At 42.7% G+C, this 22,455-nt stretch overlaps 1 protein-coding gene across 1 annotated transcript; it reads right to left on the reverse strand.

Annotated features, from left to right (window-relative positions):
• Positions 1–2,790: 2,790 nt before the first annotated feature.
• LOC147378267 (uncharacterized) lies at positions 2,791–18,187 on the reverse strand. The gene is made up of 3 exons (XM_086368101.1): positions 17,833–18,187; positions 16,825–16,938; positions 2,791–3,064 (listed from the first exon to the last, which is right to left on the reverse strand). The coding sequence occupies exons 1-3, from the start codon at positions 17,920–17,922 to the stop codon at positions 2,843–2,845; spliced, it is 426 nt and encodes a 141-aa protein (XP_086224227.1). The 5' UTR covers positions 17,923–18,187; the 3' UTR covers positions 2,791–2,842.
• Between the last annotated feature and the right edge of the window lie 4,268 nt (positions 18,188–22,455).

Here is a 22,455-nt window from a genome sequence, read left to right on the forward strand (position 1 = left end):
GACACAAAGGCTATATATGACTCTATTTATATTAAGTATCCACAGTAACCAAATTCATAGAGACATAGTGTATGAATTGTTTTCCAAGGGCTCCAGATAGGAAAGAATGGGCAGTGACTTCTAAGAGGTATGAGATTTCTTTGTAGAACAATGAAAATGCTCTGGAATTAGTAGTGGCAATGGTTATACAACTTTGTGAATATACTAAAAACTACTGAATTGTAACAATTTACAAGAGTCAATTTGGGGGGAGATTGGAATTTGCATATTCACTTTACCATATATAAAATAAATAACTAATAAGAACCCACATATAGCACAGGTTTTTCTAGTAGTCATGTATGGATGTGAGAGTTGGACCATAAAGAAGGCTGAGTACCAAAGAATTGATGCTTTTGAACTGCGATGTTGAAGACTCTTGAGAGTCCTTTGGACTGCCAGGAGATCAAACCTGTCAATCCTAAAGGAAATCAACCAAGAATATTCATTGGAAGGACTCCAATACTTTGACCAGGTACCTGATGTGAAAAGCCAACTCGTTGTAAAAGACCCTGATGCTGGGAAAGATAGAAGACAGGAGGAAAGGGGACAATAGGACAAGATGGCAGATGACATTACTGACTCAATGGACATGAGTTTGAGTGAGCTCTGGGAGATGGTGAAGGACAGGGAAGCCTGGAAGCCATGTCCATGGGGTCACAAACAGTCGGACACGACTGAGCAACTGAACAACAACAAATAGCACAGGTGAGTGCATGTGAAGTCACCTCAGTTGGGTCTGACTCTTTGAGATCCTTTGGACTACAGCTCATCAAGCTCCTCTGTCCACCGGATTCTCCAGGCAAGAATACTGGAGTGGGTTGCCATGCCCTCCTCCAAGGGATCTTCCAGAGCCAGGGATCAAACCCAAGTCTCTTGTGTCTCCTGCATTGGCAGGCCACCTGGGAAGCCCATAGCACAGGTAACTCAATACTCTGTAATGACCTACATGGGAAAAGAATCTTAAAAATGGAGTGGATATGTGTATAACTGATTCACTTTGCTATATATCTGAAACTAATACAACACTGTAAATCAACTATGTTCCAAAACTATAACCCTCCAAAAAAGGTCAATTTTACTATATGAGCATTCTATCTTAACAACTTTATTAAAAATCTTCACAAATAGAACTTTTGACCTTGCTGTCCCACATTCAGGTATCAAACTGAATTCCCATTTCTTATCTCACTAAAAGGTACCACCCTCCACTGAGACACCTGAGCCTAAAATCTGGGAACCATTTTTTACTCCCTTCTTCTACCCTTGAAGTCAATCAAAGAGGTTTCCTACTTTTATCTTCTTCATCTCTGTACTTCTCCACTCCACAGACATTGTCTCATTTGGGGCCCACATTTTTCCATTCCTTATAGGACAGACTCTGTTCTGCATCTATGGGATGCATAATGGATGTGTAATAGAACAAAATGCACAAAGCTCTTCCCTTGGAAAAAACTAACTTCTGGCAGGCAAAGTGTGATATTCATACACACATAAAAGATAATAAATAAGCATATTATTATATGGTAAATTAAAAGGTAGTGATTGCTGCAGAATAAAACAGGGTAAGGGAGATCAAGAATGCAAGAGGCGTAGGGGGTTGCTATTTAAAACAGAGTGCTCAAGGTGGGCCTTACAAAAATGTTCCTTTTGGGCAAAGACCTAAATGAGGTGAAGGTATGTATAGAGCAACACATGGAATATCTTTGAAAAAGAAACAACTGATTCAAAATTCTTTAAGAATTTTGAAAAATTCTGAAATTCTGAAGAATTTAAGACTGATCAGAAAGGTCAGTATGGCTGAAACAGAGTAGTTAAGAAGAGAAAGTATGTGAGGTCAGAGAGGTGATGGAGAGGACACGTTGTATAGCACTTTTTAGGAACTTTAGGTACCCTGATTGTTACTCAGGGTTTTGAGTAAACAGTGATGAGTTTGAATGCAGATTTTTTTGAAGACAAGAGTAAAAGCAGAGAGACCCATTAGGAGACTTTTGAAATAGGAGGTGATGGCTCTATCAATGGTAGGAGTGAAGGTGGCTGGAAGTAAGAGGATTGTCGCCACGTTATGACCACAGAGCTATAGGATTTACTTATGTATGAGATGTAAGTGGGAAAGACACAGAAACCAGACAGTCCGCAAGAATTCTGGCCTGAAAAACTAGAAAAATGGAGATACCTCCCCCTGACATAGAGCAGACTTTATAGAGGAAAACCAGTAGTTCAGTTTTGGACACGTAAGGTTCGAGTGTCCACTGGGTGCCCTGGTAGAAGTCTTGAGAAGGCAGTTGCATAAGCAAGGCTGAAGTATGGAGGAAAGAGCTGAGATTAATACTCTAGTTAGTGAGGTGCCAGCATATAGGTGGTGTGAATATCAAGAAACAGTAAGAGCGCTATTCCAGGGCATAGTAACATAAAGAGTCGGGGAGAAGAGGTAGAATCAGCAAAAGAGACTAAGAAGCCATGACAATGAGGTAGAAACCAAGAAAATGTGTGCCCTGGAAGCAAGGTCAAGAGAGGACATCTAAGAATAGGATTTATGCAACTATATCATTACCAGTGCCACTTGCGATGAGGACTGAGAACTAACCCCTGGATTTAGCAAAGTAATTTCTGTGGAGTGGTGGGGCTTAAGCCCAGTTGTAGTAGGTTCACAGAAAGAAAACCTGGAAGGAGAAGAATTAGGTCAGTGAGTATAGACAACTCTTCTGAGATTTGCTATGAATGGGAGCAGAGAAACATTGGAGCAGTTGGTGGTCAAAGTGGGTCAAGAAAAGGATAATAAGCTGGGAAGAATAATACTACATTAAATGCTGATGGAATGGTCCATTGGTGGGGAAAAGCAAGAGAATTGTTTTGAGTAGGCCAGAGGGAACAGGATCCAGGAAGAGGAGGGACTGGTTTTAGATGGGAGTCCAGGGAATTTGTGTGGTGCTAGGCAGGGGGTGTCAGAACTTGCAGACATGGAACGTGGGTAGGCACAGTGCTGAGTCCATCGGATGTTCTCTTCTGGCTGCTTGCATTTTCTCTGTGAGGTGGGAAGAAAGGTCAACCATGAAGTGTGAGTTTCTGGGAGGACATAGCAGTTTGAGGGAAGAGAACTGATGAAATAGTATCTAGGGAAGTGAAGGAGTGAATGGACTTACAGCCTGATTGCTGGGCAGCACAAAGCAGCCAGAGGAGGTTACTGGTCAGGAATATAAAATGAGATCTAGCAGTGAAGTTTGCTGTCTCTCTCCCTGGCCTGCTGGCTCCGTGTTTGCCTCATTCATGGTCAGAGCCCCAATGACCAGGACAGCACCAGGCACACAGCAATGATCCCACCCCACTCTGCCACCCCTTTAGTCTCCCCTCCTCTCATTCATTCTCCACTCAGCTCTCACAGATTACTCAAAAAACATCATCATTTCTCTGCTTACATTTTCACATATGATGACTCCCCACAGAACTAATAAGATCTTAGCTTCTGATCACATTGTAGAAGCTCTTCACAGTCTAGCCTCCAGTTACATTTCAGCCTCACCTACTACGCTTACTTTCTTGTACCCACACATTAGGTCCGGCCAAAACAGCTACTTGGAAGTTCCCATAATGTTCCCTGCTAGCACTTCTGGATTATAGCCTTCAGCTGATTAACTCCTACTTACGTTTTAGGAACTCAGATCAGAAATCACCTCCTTCAAGGAGCATTTGCTGAAATTGTAACACTGCCTCCTTCCAGTCTGTGTTCCATGTCCCTGTGTACCTCAAACATAGCACTTCCCATACTATATATATTACATTATAATTGTTTCTTCTCTTTGTTCCCCAAAGTATTGCATATAAACCCAGGACAGAGCATGATATTTATCTATATCCTGAGCTACTACCAGGGTGTCTGGCATATAACAGGTGCTCAGAAAGCATCTGTGGAATGAAAGAAGGAAATATTGGAGTCAATAATGGTTATCTACTGTCTATACAGGCAGGGGCCAGCTAATGCTAACATATAATATACATCAGGAAGCATCAGGGAAGCTATTCTTATCCTCTTTGGATTATTTGCTTAATTTTTGACTCTTCCCTACTCCTAGATGTATTTCATCATATTTACAAGAAAAATTTTACAAGTAAAACATTTGTGATTTATTTTCAATTTGATTTATAGACAGGTCATCAAGAGAACATACTCTGAACAGTTTTTCAGATCCTGGAGTTGGGTGACTCTGGGTCACGCTCACTCACTTGCATACAATTACCATGGGGGGGAGGGGGAGACATACACTCTGGAGTCCAATAGATAAGGTTGGATATCCCTCTCTTTACTTGAGTCTCAATTTCTTCATTTGCAATAAGCTTTCCTGGAGCAACACTGTAATAATGGTATTTTGTAGCTGAACACTAAATGCCAACTAGCTATTATCATTGTGACCTGGGACTCTCAAGGTTAAGGCAGGTGCCCCGAATAAGGAGTGGTTATAGAGCTGAACAAAACCAACTGTTCCACTTGACAGACTATCTCTTCTTCTTCTGTGCTCTCAAGACTACTGCTTCTCCTCTGCTGGGTTTTAGTTTAAACGTCCTGTCCTCACCTTCTGCCTCACTCCATCTTGAGTTCTTGCTACACCTGCCCCCATTCTCCTGCTTCAAGCTCCTCCTCTGTTATCAAATACTCCAGTTCCTTTATGGTGCCGACCACCACTTGTAATTCTAAATTCTACAGTACAAATCTTATCATTGGATTGTTCAGAGGTATACTTCCCGTTCCTTTTCCAGAGTTTATAACACAGCTAGTAAGTAAGCAACAAATATCTAAAGGATAAATTACACTAAATTTTGATCATACTAGCCAACCAATGTGTACAGGATCTTTGGTAAGTTAACATCAGTGAGAAACCTAGAAATCGTGTCTCTGCCATCCTAACATGTCGAGACCATGTTTGTCATCAAATGGGGTTGGTTCTGGGTGCTTGGGGTCATGGTTTCTGAAGCATGGTCCCCTCTGATTCTCCATTGACAAAGGCTGCACCACGAAGAATATTGACAGTTACGTCAAAGAAGGTTCTGTGCTTGCAGAACAATTTGTAAGCCTTCAGATATTCTAAGCAATGTATGGAAACAGAATATCCAGAAAAATAGATCATTTCTTGAAGGACGCCTCTGTCAAAGAAAGAAATGTAATGAATGTAAAATCAATTGGCTATGCCTTAAGATAAGAATCACAACACAGCTCCCCACCTTTGCCCAGAGCTGAGGGGGCATGCCAGAATGCTTTAAAACACTGATCGTGCCCCGCAGTTGCACAAGCTGGCAGAAGTCGAGACTGGCATCCTTGAAATCTAGTGAAAATACCAATTGATAGAAATTATGGACTAAACTATGCTTTACAGAGGAGTAGTACTAAAAGTTACTGTAACTTTAATACGGAATACTGGAGGAGAGGGAAGATCTGTGGAGGCTAAAAACTTGCCAAAGGGTATGGCACTTGAGGAAGACCTGAAGTGTGAGAAACAAGGGAGCCTCGGCCAAAGGAAGGGGGCCTGATCAAAGAGTAGCGCCCCTGGTGTTGACGCGCTTGCCCTTTGTGTAAAGGGAATATGGCATGGCGGCAACGATGGGAACTTGGCACTGGAAGCGCGCAGTTACATCAGCCCCAGGATGATGAGTGCGTCGCAGTCTGACTAACCGCATTGAATGGTTTGCCTGTAAAAGTTGTGGCTTCCTAGCTACTTCTCTTCGACTTCCCTGCCTTCTCTGTGCTGGGTGTGCTGTGCTCAGCTGTGTCCGACTCTTTGTGACCCCATGGACTGTAGCCCACCAGGCTCGTCTGTCCATGAGGATTCTCCAGGCAAGAACACTGAAGTGGGTTGCTGTGCCCTCCTCTAGGAGATCTTCCCACCCAGGGGTCGAACCTGTGTCTATCACACTGCAGGAGGTTTCTTAATGGCAACCCACTCCAGTGTTCTTGCCTGGAGAATCCCAGGGACTGGGAAGTCTGGTGGGCTGCCGTCTATGGGGTCGCACAGAGTCGGACACGACTGAAGTGACTTAGCAGCAGCAGAGCCACCTGGGAAGCCCATGCCTTCTCTGGAATAATGCAAAACTAAACCACAATCAGCACCACAATAACTGCAACAAACAAAAACAAAAAATTATCTACCCCTAGGACTGGCAGCAGGTGGAAATTCCAAGCTCCTGCCAAAGGAACCATTAGGACAAGCGTTTATGAAAATGCATCTGACTAAACAGTTGTTATTTCCCATAAAGGATGAAAGATTGAAAACAAATGACAGCAGGACACACAGCTTGCCTGTGTGTGTGCGTGTGTGTGTGCGCGCGCGCACACGCAAGTGCGTGCCGTATGTACATGTGCAGTGTGTTCATGCAGGATGCGTGGTGGGAGTGAATGAGTGTGTGCGTGTGTGTGACACGTCCATATTACGTGTATTTACATGTGTGCATGCGAGTACAGGGTGTGGTGTATATGCGGTGTGTGTGTGTATAGGGTGCACGTTTTCTTCCCTCCCCTGGTACTGGCTTGGGCATCCTCAGTTTTTGGCTCCCTAAGAGCTAGAGGGAGGTTTGGGGTCTGTCTCATTCAGGTGCTGCTCCCTTTTCCACTTCCGGGCGCACCTGCCATCGCCCTTGTGCCCACTGCCCATCTGCGGGGGGACCCCCCCTCCCTTCCCTAGCCAGTGGCGGGAGCGGGGTGCGCTCTCCAGGGAAGGCAAAGGAAGTGACTTTGATGGATCGCATTGCTCAAGAGGCCCAGCGTTTACAGATTAGAGACTGCTGCTCCTGCGCGCGCGTCTCCATCCGGGGGTTGTTCTGATGAGATAATTTTTCTCATTAACCTTGATAACTCTCTGCTGATATACAGATCTGTTTGCACTAACATAGAACTTTTTTTTCCCCCCTTCAAATCCTTTTAGTCTTCTAACTTTCCAGGGGAGGAGAACTTGGAGCCTGCTGGCGGCCAGCAGCTGCCTAGCTGTTTAGCGGTTTTGCCAGGTTCTGGGTGCCGGGACGGACCCGGAGGGAGCAACTCCAGCCCCTGTCGTCAGGATCCTGGACTTTCTTAGGCAAAAAGCTCTCAACAAATCTAGACCAAGTGATTTAGAGATTTAAGGAATGTCTGCGGGCAGGAAATGGGGCGCATCTGCTCCCACTCGGCTCCCCCCGCAGTTAGCCTGCAGCAGAACTCAGTGAGCTGCTTCAGCTCTTCACAATCTCGCTCTTATTTCAGACACTCTAGCCTCTGGCCCAGTTGTTCCTGCGCATAACCATAACTGGGAGTGTCTTCCCCAGAATACTTTCTCTTCTCCCCAGTTAAAATGAATTTCTGTATCATGTACATACTTCCCTTACAGTGTTTATTATAATGAATTGTACCCGTGATTCAATCTTCTCCCTTGGTGTATGCCATGAGCACTTTGAGATTTCAGGCTGTCCTTTTCATCTTTGTTTCCTAAACTTTACTACAGTGTCTGACACAGTAAGCACTTGGTAAATGTTTGTTGACTTTTGATATAAATCAGATAAGACAAGAAATTAGGAAGTACTTTGAATGCTTCACAGAGTTCAATGTTGAGGAAGTTATTAGCATAGGTTGCATTGTATCCATTTGGGGCCTAATATTGGATGAACTCTCATACTTGCTCATCTAGATCCTGGGTATCTTCCCAGAGCTTCTCATAAGGGAGAGAGGACAGGGCAGGTTGATATCTTGAGGCTCTTAGACCATTATCATGAATAATTCCAAGACTAGGTCCCAAGAATTTAACATATTGACAAGTTACTTTTAAGAAAAGCCAATGCAATACAATTAAGCTGCCTATAAGTACAGCATCTGTTTATAAAATAATTCACATTGCAGAAAGTATAATCCAGACATGGACCACAAGTGAAATAATGACTATTTTTCAAGTGAGTTTACATATAAGCCGATTTAGAAATTATGACAAGAATCAAAATGCAAGCTCATTCATAAATATCACGCTCAGGCAGAAGCTCTTCTTGACTCCTAGTCCCTGATCCCAACCCCCAACCACACACATACACATACAACTAACACTTCATCTCCTTTCTTCCTTCAACCCAGCAGAAGTCTTTGCTTATCCTGAAATTCCGTTTTGTAAAGGTGCCATGTGCTTCAAGAGAAGTGAAATTACCCTCACAATTTGTTAATGAAGCCAACAATGATGTTCTGTTGGGTCACAGGGGCAGGGGAAATCAAATTTGAAGAATCCTGCTAGTTTGCAACCTCAGAGGTTCCCCAGGTAAAAATTCTGTCTCATACAGGAGAGACAGAAGAAAGAGGTGGGCCACTCTTTCTTGGTTGGTGGCAGGATTAATGTGCCAGGGAATTTACATTACATTACAGCTGCCTGTCTTGGGCAGCTGTAAGACTAGCAGATCTCCACAGCTGCCTGCCAGAATTTTAAAAGTTGGTATGGAGGCCTTCCAGTGGGTTTAGTCATGTATGCCATCCACAGTCTCAACAACACATTGCTCTCTCAAGGCTACTTCCTTGGAATGGTTCCCACTGTGAGAACTGTGGGCATAACATGCTTTCCAAGGACAAGAAGGGGATGAGGAGCCTCTGATTGCTCAGGTCCAGCGCACAGGTCACCAGGCAGTCATGTCCTCTCCATGACCTCCTCCCACCACTCTCTAGGCACTCTCCTCTCTGCAAAATGTGGGGAGGCATTAGATGCCAGCTGCTCTGGAACTGAAGCCAGTGTTTGATGTTTGAGGAAAGATTCAGACTAGAAAGGAAGGATGCTATTTCCCCTTTCAAGAGGGGTGGTTCTCAAACTCAGTGGGCCAGTTGTTGCTGTTGCTATTCATCTGAAGAGCCACTGCCTGATCCCAGAAAAAAAGCCAAAGTACCCCCAAAATTATTGGAACTGAGCAGGAAACAGGGGGTATAATTTGTATCATAGAGAATTTACCTGTAGGTTATGGACAAGTGGCAGAAGTGACATGATTGCAAATAAATGAGTTCCCTTTCAAATGTGCCCCAGCCTTTTGCAAATGTAGAGACAGATGCTAGTCAATGAAAACTGTTAGCTGCTCGACAGAGGAATGGATAAAGATGTGGTACATATACACAATGGAATATTACTGAGCCATTAAAATGAATAAAATAACGCCATGTGTAGCAACATAGACAGAACTAGAGACTGTCGTACTGAGTGAAGTCAGACAGAAAAAGAGAAATATCATATGACATCCCTTATATGTAGAATCTAAAAAGAAATGGTACAAATGAACTTACTGATAAAACTGAAAGAGATTAGAGTCACAGACTTAGAGAATGAACTTATGGTTGCTGCGGGGAACAGAAAAGGGGATGGAATTAGTTACAGAGTTTGGGGCTGGACGTGTACACACTGCTATATTTTAAATGGATAACCAGTAACCTATAGCACATGTGACTCTGTTCAGTGTTATGTGGCAGCTTGGATGGGAGAGGAGTTTGGGGGAGAATGGATACATGTATATGTATAGCTGAGCTCCCTTGCTGTTCACATAAAATTACCACAACATTGTTAATTGACTATACCCCAATACAAAATAAAAAGCTTAAAGATTCAAAAAAAATTGTTAACTGCTGCCTTAATGCTTTGAGGAAGCCTGAACAATTCCAGTCATGGCTAATGGTTCTTATTTTCTGCTCTCATCACATGGCTTCAACCTCGCTCAGCCTTAGTTTTCTGTCTAGCTAATGAGGTGAGGATTTAATAAAATGAAATGATGAGAGTTATGTACCTCACACAGGGCCTGACATGTAGAGAACACTCAGTCAAATTGTAGCTCATGCCAAAATGAGAGAAGGCTGGTTCCAGATAATGTAGCTTTATCCTATAAAATGGATAATACTATTATCCTCATTTTGCTATAATAATAAAAAACAAAGGTTTAGATATGTGGTACAGAAACTTGCTTAAGGTCACGCAGTTAGTACGTATAGATTATGAAGTGAAACCCAAGACCATCCAAAATGAAATCTGTTTTCTTAACAATGTATTCTTAATGATGTTTTAGCCTGTGGGAAGGAAAAATACGGAAAGGGCTATTTGTTACATTCCTCAAGGAGCAAGTTCTTCTCTTTTGATGTTGTGGTACATTATCACAGCAGTTTTCTTCGCATTGTTTCTTAAGGTAAGAATTAAGCACTGGATCTGTGGCAGATGGCTTCAGTCCTCACTATCCCATTTCCTCTTACACTGAGTCCACTTCTTTCATTTACATTACCTGCTTCCTCTGTTTGGCATCTGAACTTTGGCCCTTGAATATACCTTTAATAGTTCTCCTTGAAAAAGAACCTTGATATAGCCATACAAAGTTTGGACAGGTAAGTTTACAGCAGCTTTACTTAATTAGCAAAACCAAAAAAGAAGGAAACCCATATGTCCATTAACAACTGAATGTTTAAAATCACTGCAGTATATCTATAAAATGGAAATTAGTAGCACTAAAATGAAACGAACTACAATACACTCAAGAATATGGGTGAATCTTAAAAACAATATGATAAGTGAAAGAAACCTGACATGCAGAAAAACAGTGTGTGATTCAATTTGCATAATATTCTAAAACTGTAGTTTATAGGCACACTAATTTATAATAGAGACAGAGAGCAGATCAATGGTTACCTCAGGGCAGGATGTGGAGTAGGTGGGAGACCGACCTTAAAAGACACAGGGAGCTTTGGGGGGTGATGAAAATGTTCTGCATCTTGACTGCAGTGGTGGTTGTTACACAAACGTTATTTGTCAAAATGCTTTAGAACATATACTTGATTTTTTAAATTGGCTCTTGCTTTGGTCATCAAAAGGATGAGTAACAGCACAAGACTTTTGAGAAAGAAAAGTTCTGGATGAAGGGATAAGGTCAAACAAGGCCCACTTTCCAAATGTTCTCAGGGTTGGATGGTGGCAAGATTGCTTGTTTCTCTGAAAATATCTGCTAAGAGATAGCTGACAAGACCCAACCTGAAGAATCCCAGTTGCAGCTTTTTGAATTTGTTTCTCTAAGACAGTACAAGAAAGCAACATAAGACACATAAAAAGTGCACACCATGGTGGAAAACATACTTAAAGTAACCCTCCAAAAAGACTTTAGCATGCCATGATTCTGAGGATTTTATCAGGAACTTAAGGCATTGGTGGTAAAGGACTGGATGCAGAAGTGATAGAGAAACATGAAGGAAGGGATTGATTCTGAAAAGTAGCTGGTATAAATGGACAGAAAATTAAATTACTCTTCACTTGAAATAAAGAAAATTCTCAATATTTCTAAAGAGTTGAGACTGGGTTAAGGAATCTAGTCCTCTAAACAAGCTAGACGACAACACACACACATACACCGCCAAACACCACCAAAAAAAAAAAAAAAAAAAACCCCACTACAACCAATATCTAAAATTGAAAAATGTTCCACAGGGGAGCTTTCATTTGTGATATTTTATCTGAAATTTGATATCTCGTCAAGATGCAAATAATGGAGGAAACCTGAAGATTAGCTAATGAAAATGTAGGCTTCTTATATATAAACCTGAAATTCACCAAAAATGCTTTATTTTCCTGATGATTCTCACTAATCCCTCAATGTGTATCTGGCACAGAGAGAACTCAGTAAATCTTTCCTAGAAAGAAGAGGGAGAAACAGAGAGGGCAGGGAGGACCATATTTTAAGTTTTAGCTGAATGTATTTGATAAAAAATTCAATAAGTAAAAGATGTTAATATTTTTCATTCACTTTACACTAACTCCCTCCAAGTAACCTATTGACTAGTGAGTTAAAATATTTATTAAGAATAATTTCAGAAGTCCATAATTACAAAGGGCATAAACTGGGGTGGCTGCTTAGAATGGATTTCTATCTATTCTTCCCTCAGCAAACTCTGAACAAGGAAGGAGTCAACATGATTAGACTCCTCAGTGGATGTCATGCCCTCATCTAAGCATTTGACTTCATGATTAGGAAATGGACCATGGTTATTGAGTAGCCATGGCAGTCCAGCTGAAGGATGATCAATGAACTTCAACTCAGATGCATAGTTTGAGTGACAAGAAGATAATTCTCATTCAAGCTAATGGGGAACTTGAATTAGACTCATGGTGTTAAAAAATCAGAAAATGCTATCTTTCTAAATGAGGAAAAAGAATCTCCTTGGTGAGTCCATCCTTTTAGCCTGAATTCTTTTGATAGTCCATGATATAGAAGTTTGCATTTTCAAATGATCTTTTCCAGTTTAGAGTCTTATCACTGTTCTCTGTCTGTATAACTTAGTGAATTTTCTCAGAAAGAGGCTAGAAATTGCCTTCTTTCCTCCAGGAGAGAGTGGGCATTATAAAGGTTTTCTGCCACAAGCATGGAGCCTTAGATAAGTAATCTCATCCTTCATCCATGATAAATAAGCTATTAAAAATCAAGGAGAAAAAAAAAAAAAGGTAGCAGTTGGAATGTCTGAAATGCATAGACAGTGTTGTGAAAACCTCATTTTTATGAGTCTTCTCCATTGTTCAGCCACAATGCTGGAGTCTTCTCTATTTATATTTTTGTTTGGGGATTTTTCTCTTCCCCAGGCTGAAGTTCTTTGTGCGTGAGACTGAAAAGCTGCCAGGACTGGTCCATCTGGCAGGCCAAATGGATTGTGCTCACTGGAGCATTGCCAGATGTATATCAGTAGAAAGTTTAATTTGGGGGCAGTCTAAGGCCCCAGTTCCTTTCTTAATTTAACCGAAACTACATTTCTATTTTCTAGAAATTCCTTCAATTGGCCTGAGTGTCATCACCTCGTGTTGCCTCCTATAATCCTGGTCCCAGGCTCTAGAGATCACCCGACTCAAGACTACAACCTCTCTATCAAGTCCAAACCAGTGAAATAAGTTTGACCACAAGGTCTGTGCCAAATGAAAAATCACTGTGTTACATTTGATTACATTTGTCTGACCTTGAACAATCTTAGGAGCCAGAGTATTCGTTTCAGTTAACTAATTTAGTTTAAATTGCTTAATTAAGAAATAAAATTTCATGGAATTCCCTAGATTAATTTGCACTTATACTTAAGAGCATCAACATTTATAATCAATTTAAAGAGGAAATAGGCCTAGAGTATTTTTATAGTTTGCAGTGAAACCTAATTGGATTCATTTGGACTGAAACAGGAAATATAGAGAGATCTGATATATTTTTAATTTCCCACATCTTAAGGACAATAATGGGCATTTAATCTTTGTGAGACACCGAGGTTTAGACTTGAAATTACAGAAATTGTGAATTCAGAAGATAAACTGGCTGATTGCCCCATGTTCTTACCTTTCGGGGAAAGCAGCCGGCAGGGCTAGATTGTAATAGGCGCTCAGGCAGGGCTGGCATACACACCAGTCACGGGCAAGTGATGGGCACAGAGGAGGGTGCCTGGGACTAGCAGGGGCCTTGTCAGCCTTTTTATGTGCTTTCTACCCAAACTTTTCACTTCTTTTTTTTTGGTGGGCGGGGGTTGGGGGGGAGGTGGCAGGCAGAGGGCGCACTGCATGGTTTGCAGGGATCCTAGTTCCCTGACCAGGGACTGAACCCACGCCCTTGGCAGTGAAGCTGTGGAGTCCTAACCACTGGTCCACCAAGGAATTCCCTCAGTCCTCATATCTTAAATGAGAGTGTCAGGACTGGATCTGAGTTTTTAGGAAGATTCTGTCTGAGATCTAGGGAAGGGATTTGGGGAGGAACGAACACAGAGTAAGAACATTTTTGAGCTCATGCCTCTCCCTGTCCTAGTCAGACATCCTGAGGTCTTAAGGAATTAAGACAGCATCCTGGAATTAAGACAGCAGTATCAGAAATGGAAGAGATATATTCTGGATAATATCAAAACTTGATCATCTACCGGGAGAAGATAAGGTGGAGGGAAGAGATGAGGGAGTGAAAGAGGACAAGAATGACACAGGTTTCTGCCTGGAGTGACAGCCAGGCACCACACATCTATGCATCCAAGTTTGTCTGGGGAAGTGCAGGTTAATGCCTGTAGTACCATTCTTTACTTTCCATTATGTCCTATTTTGGCAGATAAATTTATACGATCATTCTAGTAGAAAAAACTGAATGGCAATCACATTGAGAATTTTAAGGAAAAGACTTGTTCAAGGGAGTTGTGCGTGTGTGTGTGTGCCCTTGTGCTCAGTTGCTCAGTTTCCAACTTGTTTCCAACTGAGCCCCATGAACTGTAGTCCACCAGGCTCCTCTGTCCATGGAATTCTCCAAGCAAGCATACTGGAGTGGTCTGCCATTTCCTACTCCAGGGGATCTTCCTGACCCAGGGATTGAACTTGCATCTCTTGTGGCTCCCACATTGACAGGCAAATTCTTTACCAATACTGCCACCTGGGAAGCCCTTAAGGGATTTTGGGACATAGTATATTTGAGATGCCTGTCATACAACTGTATTTATTCACTCACCTTCTTCAAACCTTTGTTTAAATCTCCCTTTCTCAATTAAGTTCAACTGACCATCTAATTTAATTCTTCAACTTGCCTCTGGACCCATTCCTGATCCCTCTTGCCCTAGTCTTTTTCTTTAATCTGAATACTTATCATCCATAATACTATATAATTTACTTATTTAGTATGATTATTAACCATTGCCTGTAATCTGCTATAATAGAATCTCCTTAAGGACAAGGACTTCGGTCTCTTCTGTTCACTGATGTATTCCAAGCACCTACAACAGTGCCTGTTATTCAGTAGGTGGTCAACAGATATTTTTGAATGAATGAGTGTTCTGAATGCACTCAACAAATGTGTAATGAGTGTATATTGCTTTTTGAGCTCATGTGCCTATCCTAGTCAGAGATGTTCAATAATTTCCAAGGATGTTCAATAGAAACTGAACATGTGTGATTCCAAGGGTCAAAAGGGATCTGGACTAGAGCTGTAAAAATGTGTGTCAGTAGTAAGCATATCATGTTTGAGTTATGGCATGATTAATATCCCTCAATGAAATCACTTTAAGTGCGGTAAGAAGAGGACTCAGGACAAAACCACAGGAAGAAAAAATCTGGATGGAAACCAAGTAGGAGTGGCCAATAAAATCAATGATACAGGTAGAAACAAGAAAGAATACTGGAAACTAGGCAAGATTGAGCAAAAATCCTCAGGAGGGAGTTGTCAAAAGCATGAAGTAAACTACACTATTAAAGTAAAGCCAAATGGCCATCAAATTTATTAGAAAGACAGTTGTTATGAAATGGTGTGCCCCTAAAATTCACACACTGAAACTCTAACCCCCAACATGACTTACTTGGAGAGAGGGCCTTTACAGAGGTAACTGAAGTTAAATAAATTCATGGGGTGGAGGGGGACACTAATTCAATAGGACTAGTGTCCCAATAAAAAGAAAGACACCAAGGTTGCACCTTTACAGAGGAAAAGCCATGTAAGGACACAGAGAAGGCAGGCATCCTCAAGCCAAGGAGACAGGCTTCAGGAGAAACCAGTCCTGACAACACTTTGATCTTGGATTTCCAGCCTCCAGAACTGTGATAAACTTCTGTTGCTTGAACCATGAAGTCTGTGGCATTTAAATTGTTATGAAAGCTTTACCAGATGAACACAGTGGTCATTATTGACAATGGACTAATAAAATTTTCAGAAGTAGTAAAGGATGTATCATAGAGCAGTAGGGTCAAGAGACAAATGGGGGTGGAGGGGTGGGGTTGGTGGTGAGTATGGGATTTCCCTTGTGGCTCAGCTGGTAAAGAATCTGCCTGCAATGCAGGAAACCTGGCTTTGATCCCTGGGTTGGGAAGATCCCTTGGAGATGGGAACAGCTACCCACTCCAGTATTCTGGCCAGGAGAACTCCATGGACTGTATAGTCCATGGGGTCACAAAGAGTCAGACATGACTAAGTGGTAAGTATAATCCAATTTGTACAGAATTGTAGCTAGGTAGGAGGAGACAAATAGCCTTGAAACCAGAGGGGCTTTGTTGAAACCCCAGGAGAGCACTATTAAAATGTGAAAAGTAAAAGTGAAGTCGCTCAGTCATGTGCGACTCTTTGCGACCCCATGGACTGCAGCCCACCAGGTTCCTCTGTCCATGGGATTTTCCAGGCAAGAGTACTGGATTGGGTTGCCATTTCCTTCTCCAGAGTATCTTCCCAAACCAGGGATCAAACCCGGGTCTCCTGCGTTGTAGGCAGACGCTTTACCATACCACAAATTTCAAAGAGACAAGCTTATCATCTTCACTTTAATACAGTACAGAATATAATATGTGTAATTATGAATATTGATGAGAGTGTATTTTTTTGTTTTGCAACTGAAGGAAGTCTTGGGAGAATTTCAAATTTGAACCATGCAGGAGAATCTTACAAGGACATTAGTGATGAAGTTTGCACACTTCTGATGTGATTTCAGGTCACTAAATCAGCTGGCCCTCCCAATCGAAATTATATTGTGTTGATGCTATGACCACAAGCTGTAGACAGTTTAGGATTGAATTCATCTCTCAGATTTTTTAATGCACTATAGGGTTTTTTCTCCCTCAGAGTTTATCATTGACAATTTAAAGTCAGAACTGAGTCTTTCTTTCTAGAGGACATAGTTTACTCCTAGTACTAATAAAACTTCCCTGAATTAGCACGCTATGCTTTCCAAAATAAGTCTGCATTCAATGTGTCCTAATTCCTCTCTCCCTGTCAGGGAATTTGCTCCACATCTTCCCTGCATCACCAACTTCCCATCACAATATCAATGCCTTGTTAGTCTCCATGATTTAAAAAAAAAAAAAATTTACTCACATCACTCAAGGGTTCAGTCTTTTGGCTTCTTCTTACAAAACACTTCTGAGAAGGTCTCGTGGTGATTTCTAGGAGATAAATATCATCTGCTAAATCCTTCCCCTGGGTTTCAGCCTGGTAAATGTGGGCACTGAAATTAACATGTCAACAAAAGGAAACTCCCCGTTAGCACCACCATCCCTAACCCAACTGCTACCACTAATAATCTACCTAGAAGCAACGGCTTGATTTACCCAGGTGTGCAAGCCAAAACTTAGCAGTCACCCTTGAAATTCTCTTTCCCAATCTATCACCAAAGTTGTGTTTGCTCAAGTTAAAAGTGAGAAACAATGAAAACAAATACCGTGCTCAGAAAGGCCAGGACAGGTAGCCAGGAGGTCTGAGATTATGCCCAAGCCTCCAAGGCGTTCACTTACTCCCTGTCCCTGCACTGGCCTCTGCACAGCCCCCACACCCCCCACGTGAAACACATGTGAATTCAAAAAGAGATTCAAGCTTGGAAGACTGCATTCTCTCCCATCTTTGCCTCAAACTCCTTCCCACTGCAAACTGCTCAGGTTTGGCCCCACAACTGATGTGGGCTCACCACATGGCTGTATGGAGGCTTCCTTGCCAGCCCTATACAAGGGCACAGAAGGGTGAGAAGTCTTCCATCACAAATTAATAGGGAGCCGGGCCTCCCAGGTCCCCAGGGACACTCCTCAGAGGCCGGGCTCCCGCCAGGCAGAGCACACCATGTCTCACACACCGTGGGGTCCGGGCTTGTCCTGCCAAGACCCCCACAGCAAGTACTCCAGCACAGTCCATATGCTGCTGTGGACATCTCACTGGCTGGGACCACCATGGTAAGTTCCCCCCCTCCTCCCAGGAGGGGCTGTGCGGCCAGGAGTGTTCCCCTAGCATGAGCCCTCTCAGAAGGAAAGTGGACTTGGGGGTGTTGGGGGGTGCTACGGCGGGAGGGGAGGTAGGGCGTGCTCTGGGCTGGAACGCGGGTGGATGGACTCGCACCTTTGGAAGCTGTTGCCCTTGATGCTGCCGCCCTTGGCCATCGCTGGCCAATGAGTAGGAGTGCTGGTGCGTCATGAATGCATAGGCCATGGAGGAGGACCTGGGGTGGCTTTTGACGGTGGCGGCTGTGGGAGCTGATCGATGCGGTTCACAGGAATGCCGGAGGCCATAGCTGGCAGCAGAGGTCCTGCAGGCTGAACAGGTGGGGGCCTGTTCAGGGAGCCGCTTGTGCTTCTCCACGTGGTGCGTGAGAGCGATGTGGGACACCTGGGTGAAGGACCCCTGGTTGAGCTTGCACCGCCCTGGTGATTCCCCAAGCAGATCTCCAAGGCCAAGCGTCTTTCTCTGCGCAGGCGCTCAGCGTGCTCTAGCGAGGCTCGCTGAGAGGGCCAGGTGCAGCTGATTCCCAGTCAGGTCGTGCTCCTCGGTCTCTTCCTTCCACCGGTTGCTGAAGGGCCAGGTGTTAGTGAATTCGGTCAGTGGGAGGATGCCCTGCGTGCTCCTGGAGTTGGACTTGAAGACAGTGCAGAACCTGTGCTGGCCTGATAGTTCCAGACCTCCAGCTTGACCTGCCGACTCTTCGGTTGCCGTTGGCTTACAGGGACTCGGCCATGACGTCCTTCAGGCTCTCCAGCATGTCCCCTTGCCCATGTCGCCTGCCAACAGCCAGCGTGGTCATGGGGTGGGCAGGGCACAAGCCCTTATGCCCAGAGCCCTCAGACCCAATTTGGAGGCACGCCAAGTGAAAAGTGAAGTCGCTCAGTCGTGTCCAACCCTTTACAATCCTATGGACTGTAGCTGACCAGACTCCTCCATCCATGGGATTTTCCAGGCAAGGGTATTAGAGTGGGTTGCCGTTTCCTTCTCCAGAGGATCTTACCTACCCAGGGATCGAGCCCAGGTCTCCCATCTTGCAGGCAGATGCTTTAACGTCTGAGCCACCAGGGAAGCCTCGGAGGCACGGCCAAGTTGCCAGCCTTATCCCCACCTGAGATCCCAGACTCTGCAACTACCTCCATACCACTGGCATTATTTGATGGATAATTGAAATGGGCCCCTAGCTGATACCCCTGCTTCTGGTCTTGGCACCATAATTTATTCTCCATATAATAGCCACGATGATGTTCTACAAATATAAATCGTATCTGGGCACTCCTGTGATAGTCACTGCTGCTGCTGCTGCTAAGTTGCTTCAGTCATGTCCAACTCTGTGCAACCCCATAGACAGCAGTGCACCAGGCTCCTCTCTCCCTGGGATTCTCCAGGCAAGAATACTGGAGTGGGTTGTCATTTTCTTCTGCGATGCATGAAAGTGAAAAGTGAAAGTGAAGTCACTCAGTGGTGTCGACTCTTTGAGACCCCATGGATTGTAGCCTACCAGACTCCTCCATCCATGGGATTTTCCAGGCAAGAGTACTGGAGTGGGTTGCCATTTCCTTATCCAGTAATAGTAATTAGTGCTACCCATTGAACACACTGCCCCCTGCCCCTGTGGATCCATGGTAGGATTTCACTTACCTACCTTCTCCTGGCTACCTGGAGTCCTGTGCTTGTTTTGGCTAATACGTTGTAAGCAAAAATAACACTTGCAATTAAGTTGGAGCATTTAATTGCTCTTTTGAGACCCTCCAGAATATACTTTTCCCACTGCCACAGGGCCTGGTATGATCCAGTCAGTGGTGACTCCATCAGCCTGGGTCTTGGAGTGAGGATAAGGATGATCAACAGAGAGAATAGATAGATGACTACTTCTGAAAACATTCCAGACTAATTTTGCCCTCTCCTAAGTACTCTGTAAGATGAAATACTTGTTTCTTGCAGGTGCTCCATCCAGGAGGAGCCTCATCTTCCCATCTGTGTAAAAATGTTGGTTAAATTGTTGATGCCATAACAAAATATTACTTCAGCAAGTACTTATATGGTTTGCAAAACTTCAGGAAATATCCAGAAAAAATCTGAGCTCCAGGATTCTCCCCCTCCGGTCACTGAAAATAGTGAAATAAATAAAATAGTGAAAATATTGAAAATAGTGAAGTAAAATAAAATCTTTATCTGAGAGACAGCTCTTCTTTAAGAAATCTAATTGTACAAAGTGATATTTAGAGATGATAATATTGAAAGGGTGTACTCTATGTTGTAAGTATTTGGACCCTCGTACTCCACTTTTACCATGGATTTTCAAGCAACCTTTGATCACAGAGGCCTACTTAGGCTTTTTCCTTTCCTCAGCAAGTGCTACAATACAATATGAGACCACCCCAATATACACCCTACCATCTGAATTAGAGTTACTAATTGCACTTTGTTATCAATGGTCTCTGTAAGGACTATCATATTCTTCTGTATTTGACATGACATAGGGGCTGAGAATTTTTACTTTTATATATGCTCCATGATGTAGAAAATCTCTTCTCAAGTTTGATGGGGAAAAAACTTTGTTTCCTCTAAAAGTGCACAATATATTAAGAGCTCACCATATTTTCCTCTACATATTGGCAGCTGAGAAACTTTGTGGGTTTTATGTTTGATTCCAGGAGCTTCACTGATTCTTACTGTTGGAGTATTGCTTTCCTCCTCTTAACTCAGACCTCTCCATGTCACAATATATTCAGACCAGGTCAACCACATCCTCATCCCCACTGTTTGTATGGCCACGTGAAAGAGAACAGGAGTGTGTGCTGGGGTGGGGGGACCAGACAGGAGGAGCACCAGCAGTCAGTGAAAGCACATGGCACCAGAGAGACTGTGGCTCACATGCCATGTCTGCCATTGATTGTCACAATTTACATATCCTCTCTAAGCTTAGGTGTCCTTATCTGTAGATTGGTAATGAATATATAATATATATTCATTATATAATATATATATTATATATAATACAATATATATAATACCTGCCTCAAAGAGTTATTGGGAAGATAAAAAAAAAACAAGCAAACAAACACCTAAATAATTAGTACAATGGTTGGTTTTCAGTAAAAGCTTAATAAATGGTAGCTCTGATTGTTCCTATTATTAATATTATTAAAAAAGAAAGATGGGGGAAATTCTAACAAAGACATCAACAGCATCAAATTGGAACTATTAGCGAGGTTTTTCTTAATGCACTTTCTCTATGATGTGTGCAAAGAATCAGACCTCTAGGAACACTATGACGTGGTAATATTTTTCCTCTAAGAGTCTGATTTTTTTTTTTCTCTTTTTGTTTCTTTTCTTTCTTTCAGGGTTCATGACTGATTATGGCCACTGCTTTGCTCAAGTGTGTTTATTCATTCATTATTTTATTCCTCATTCATGATTCATTCATTCAAAAAAAATATTTACTGTGAATCTTCTTTGTGCCAGATACTGAGCTAGATAGCCCTGTCTTTATAGAGAGTCTTCCCCTAGAGAAAGAAGCAGACTAAAAGCTATTACAAAAAGTAATTATGTGCCTCCTCTTGTCACAAGCAACAGTGACCCAATGAACTGTTTCACACAAAGGGCTGGATAAATCCTCCTAGAATTATTTATAACTAATGAAAAACTCCTAAAGAGGTGAAAGCTCAGTCCACATAAGGGAATCTCTAATGCAGAAGTCTGGTTAATTGTGCCAGCAAAGAGTAAAACAAATATTTAAACCAAATGCTCTGTGAAGAACCCCTCAAGTCCCAGCACTTGGTTGACTTCTATTCTGCCAGAAACCAAGACTTTGATGTTCTTTGCACATAGTGACTGGTAAACAGGGATGCTCTCATCCCATCCCCCAAAGTGGCATTCTGCCTCCTTTCCTACAAGTTGAAGACTACCAGAGTCTGTGTTACATATTAAAGATGAATAGGACTTCTTGACTGGATGTGCAAAGGAAGATCCATAATTGGAGGAACGATGGATTTTTTTCATTCTAAGTTGAGACGTTTGAACCTAGAAATATGGGAAATGTAATTAAATTCCAAAATGGAATGTGGCGATTCAAGTTCAGTGGAATTGTGGAATTAAGTATAATCTTGCTGTACATTAGTATCACCTGGGGACCTCTTTAAACATTCCAATGCCCGTGCTCCAACCTAGACCAACTAAATGAGCATGCTTGGGATCTGGACATTGGAATTTGTTTTCCCATTTAAATCTCCCAGGAGATTCTATTGTATAGCCAGGGTGAGAACTACTGGAGCAAAGGAAGAGTATCCCAGGGACTCAAGACGAACCCTGAAGCCCTGCCCAGATTTTGATACATGGGAGAAGTAAAAATGGCAGCCTGGCATGACGCTAGCGTGAGAAACAGTCAGATTTGAGAATGGCCCTAGGCTAGGTTGTAAAGAGAAGGCCTGACCTAAGCTAGCGCCTCTTTGTTGAGAAGGTAGAGGGTGGGGCTCGTTTGGGAGTGTAGGAATTCCTCTACCACAAATACCCTTGCTTTAAATTCTGCTTTAGATCTTGAAGGGTTCTTTGGATAGCTTTTTGGGAACAATGAATATTCTAATTTCAGTGAGTTAAAGTAATTCTTTTGGCGATCTCTAGAAATAAAGGAAACAGGGACTCAGAAATTAAAAATAAAAGACAAAATTTTGCCCAGAGGTGTTTTTTGTTTGCGTTCCTCATGGTTCTCTCCTCAAGAAGGAAAAGCACTGTGTCAAATGTTAT

This window comes from Bos grunniens, chromosome 2 (assembly GCF_055505025.1).
Source record: "Bos grunniens cultivar Pamir isolate PY7600 chromosome 2, Bosgru_T2T1.0, whole genome shotgun sequence".
Taxonomy (NCBI): Eukaryota; Metazoa; Chordata; class Mammalia; order Artiodactyla; family Bovidae; genus Bos; species Bos grunniens.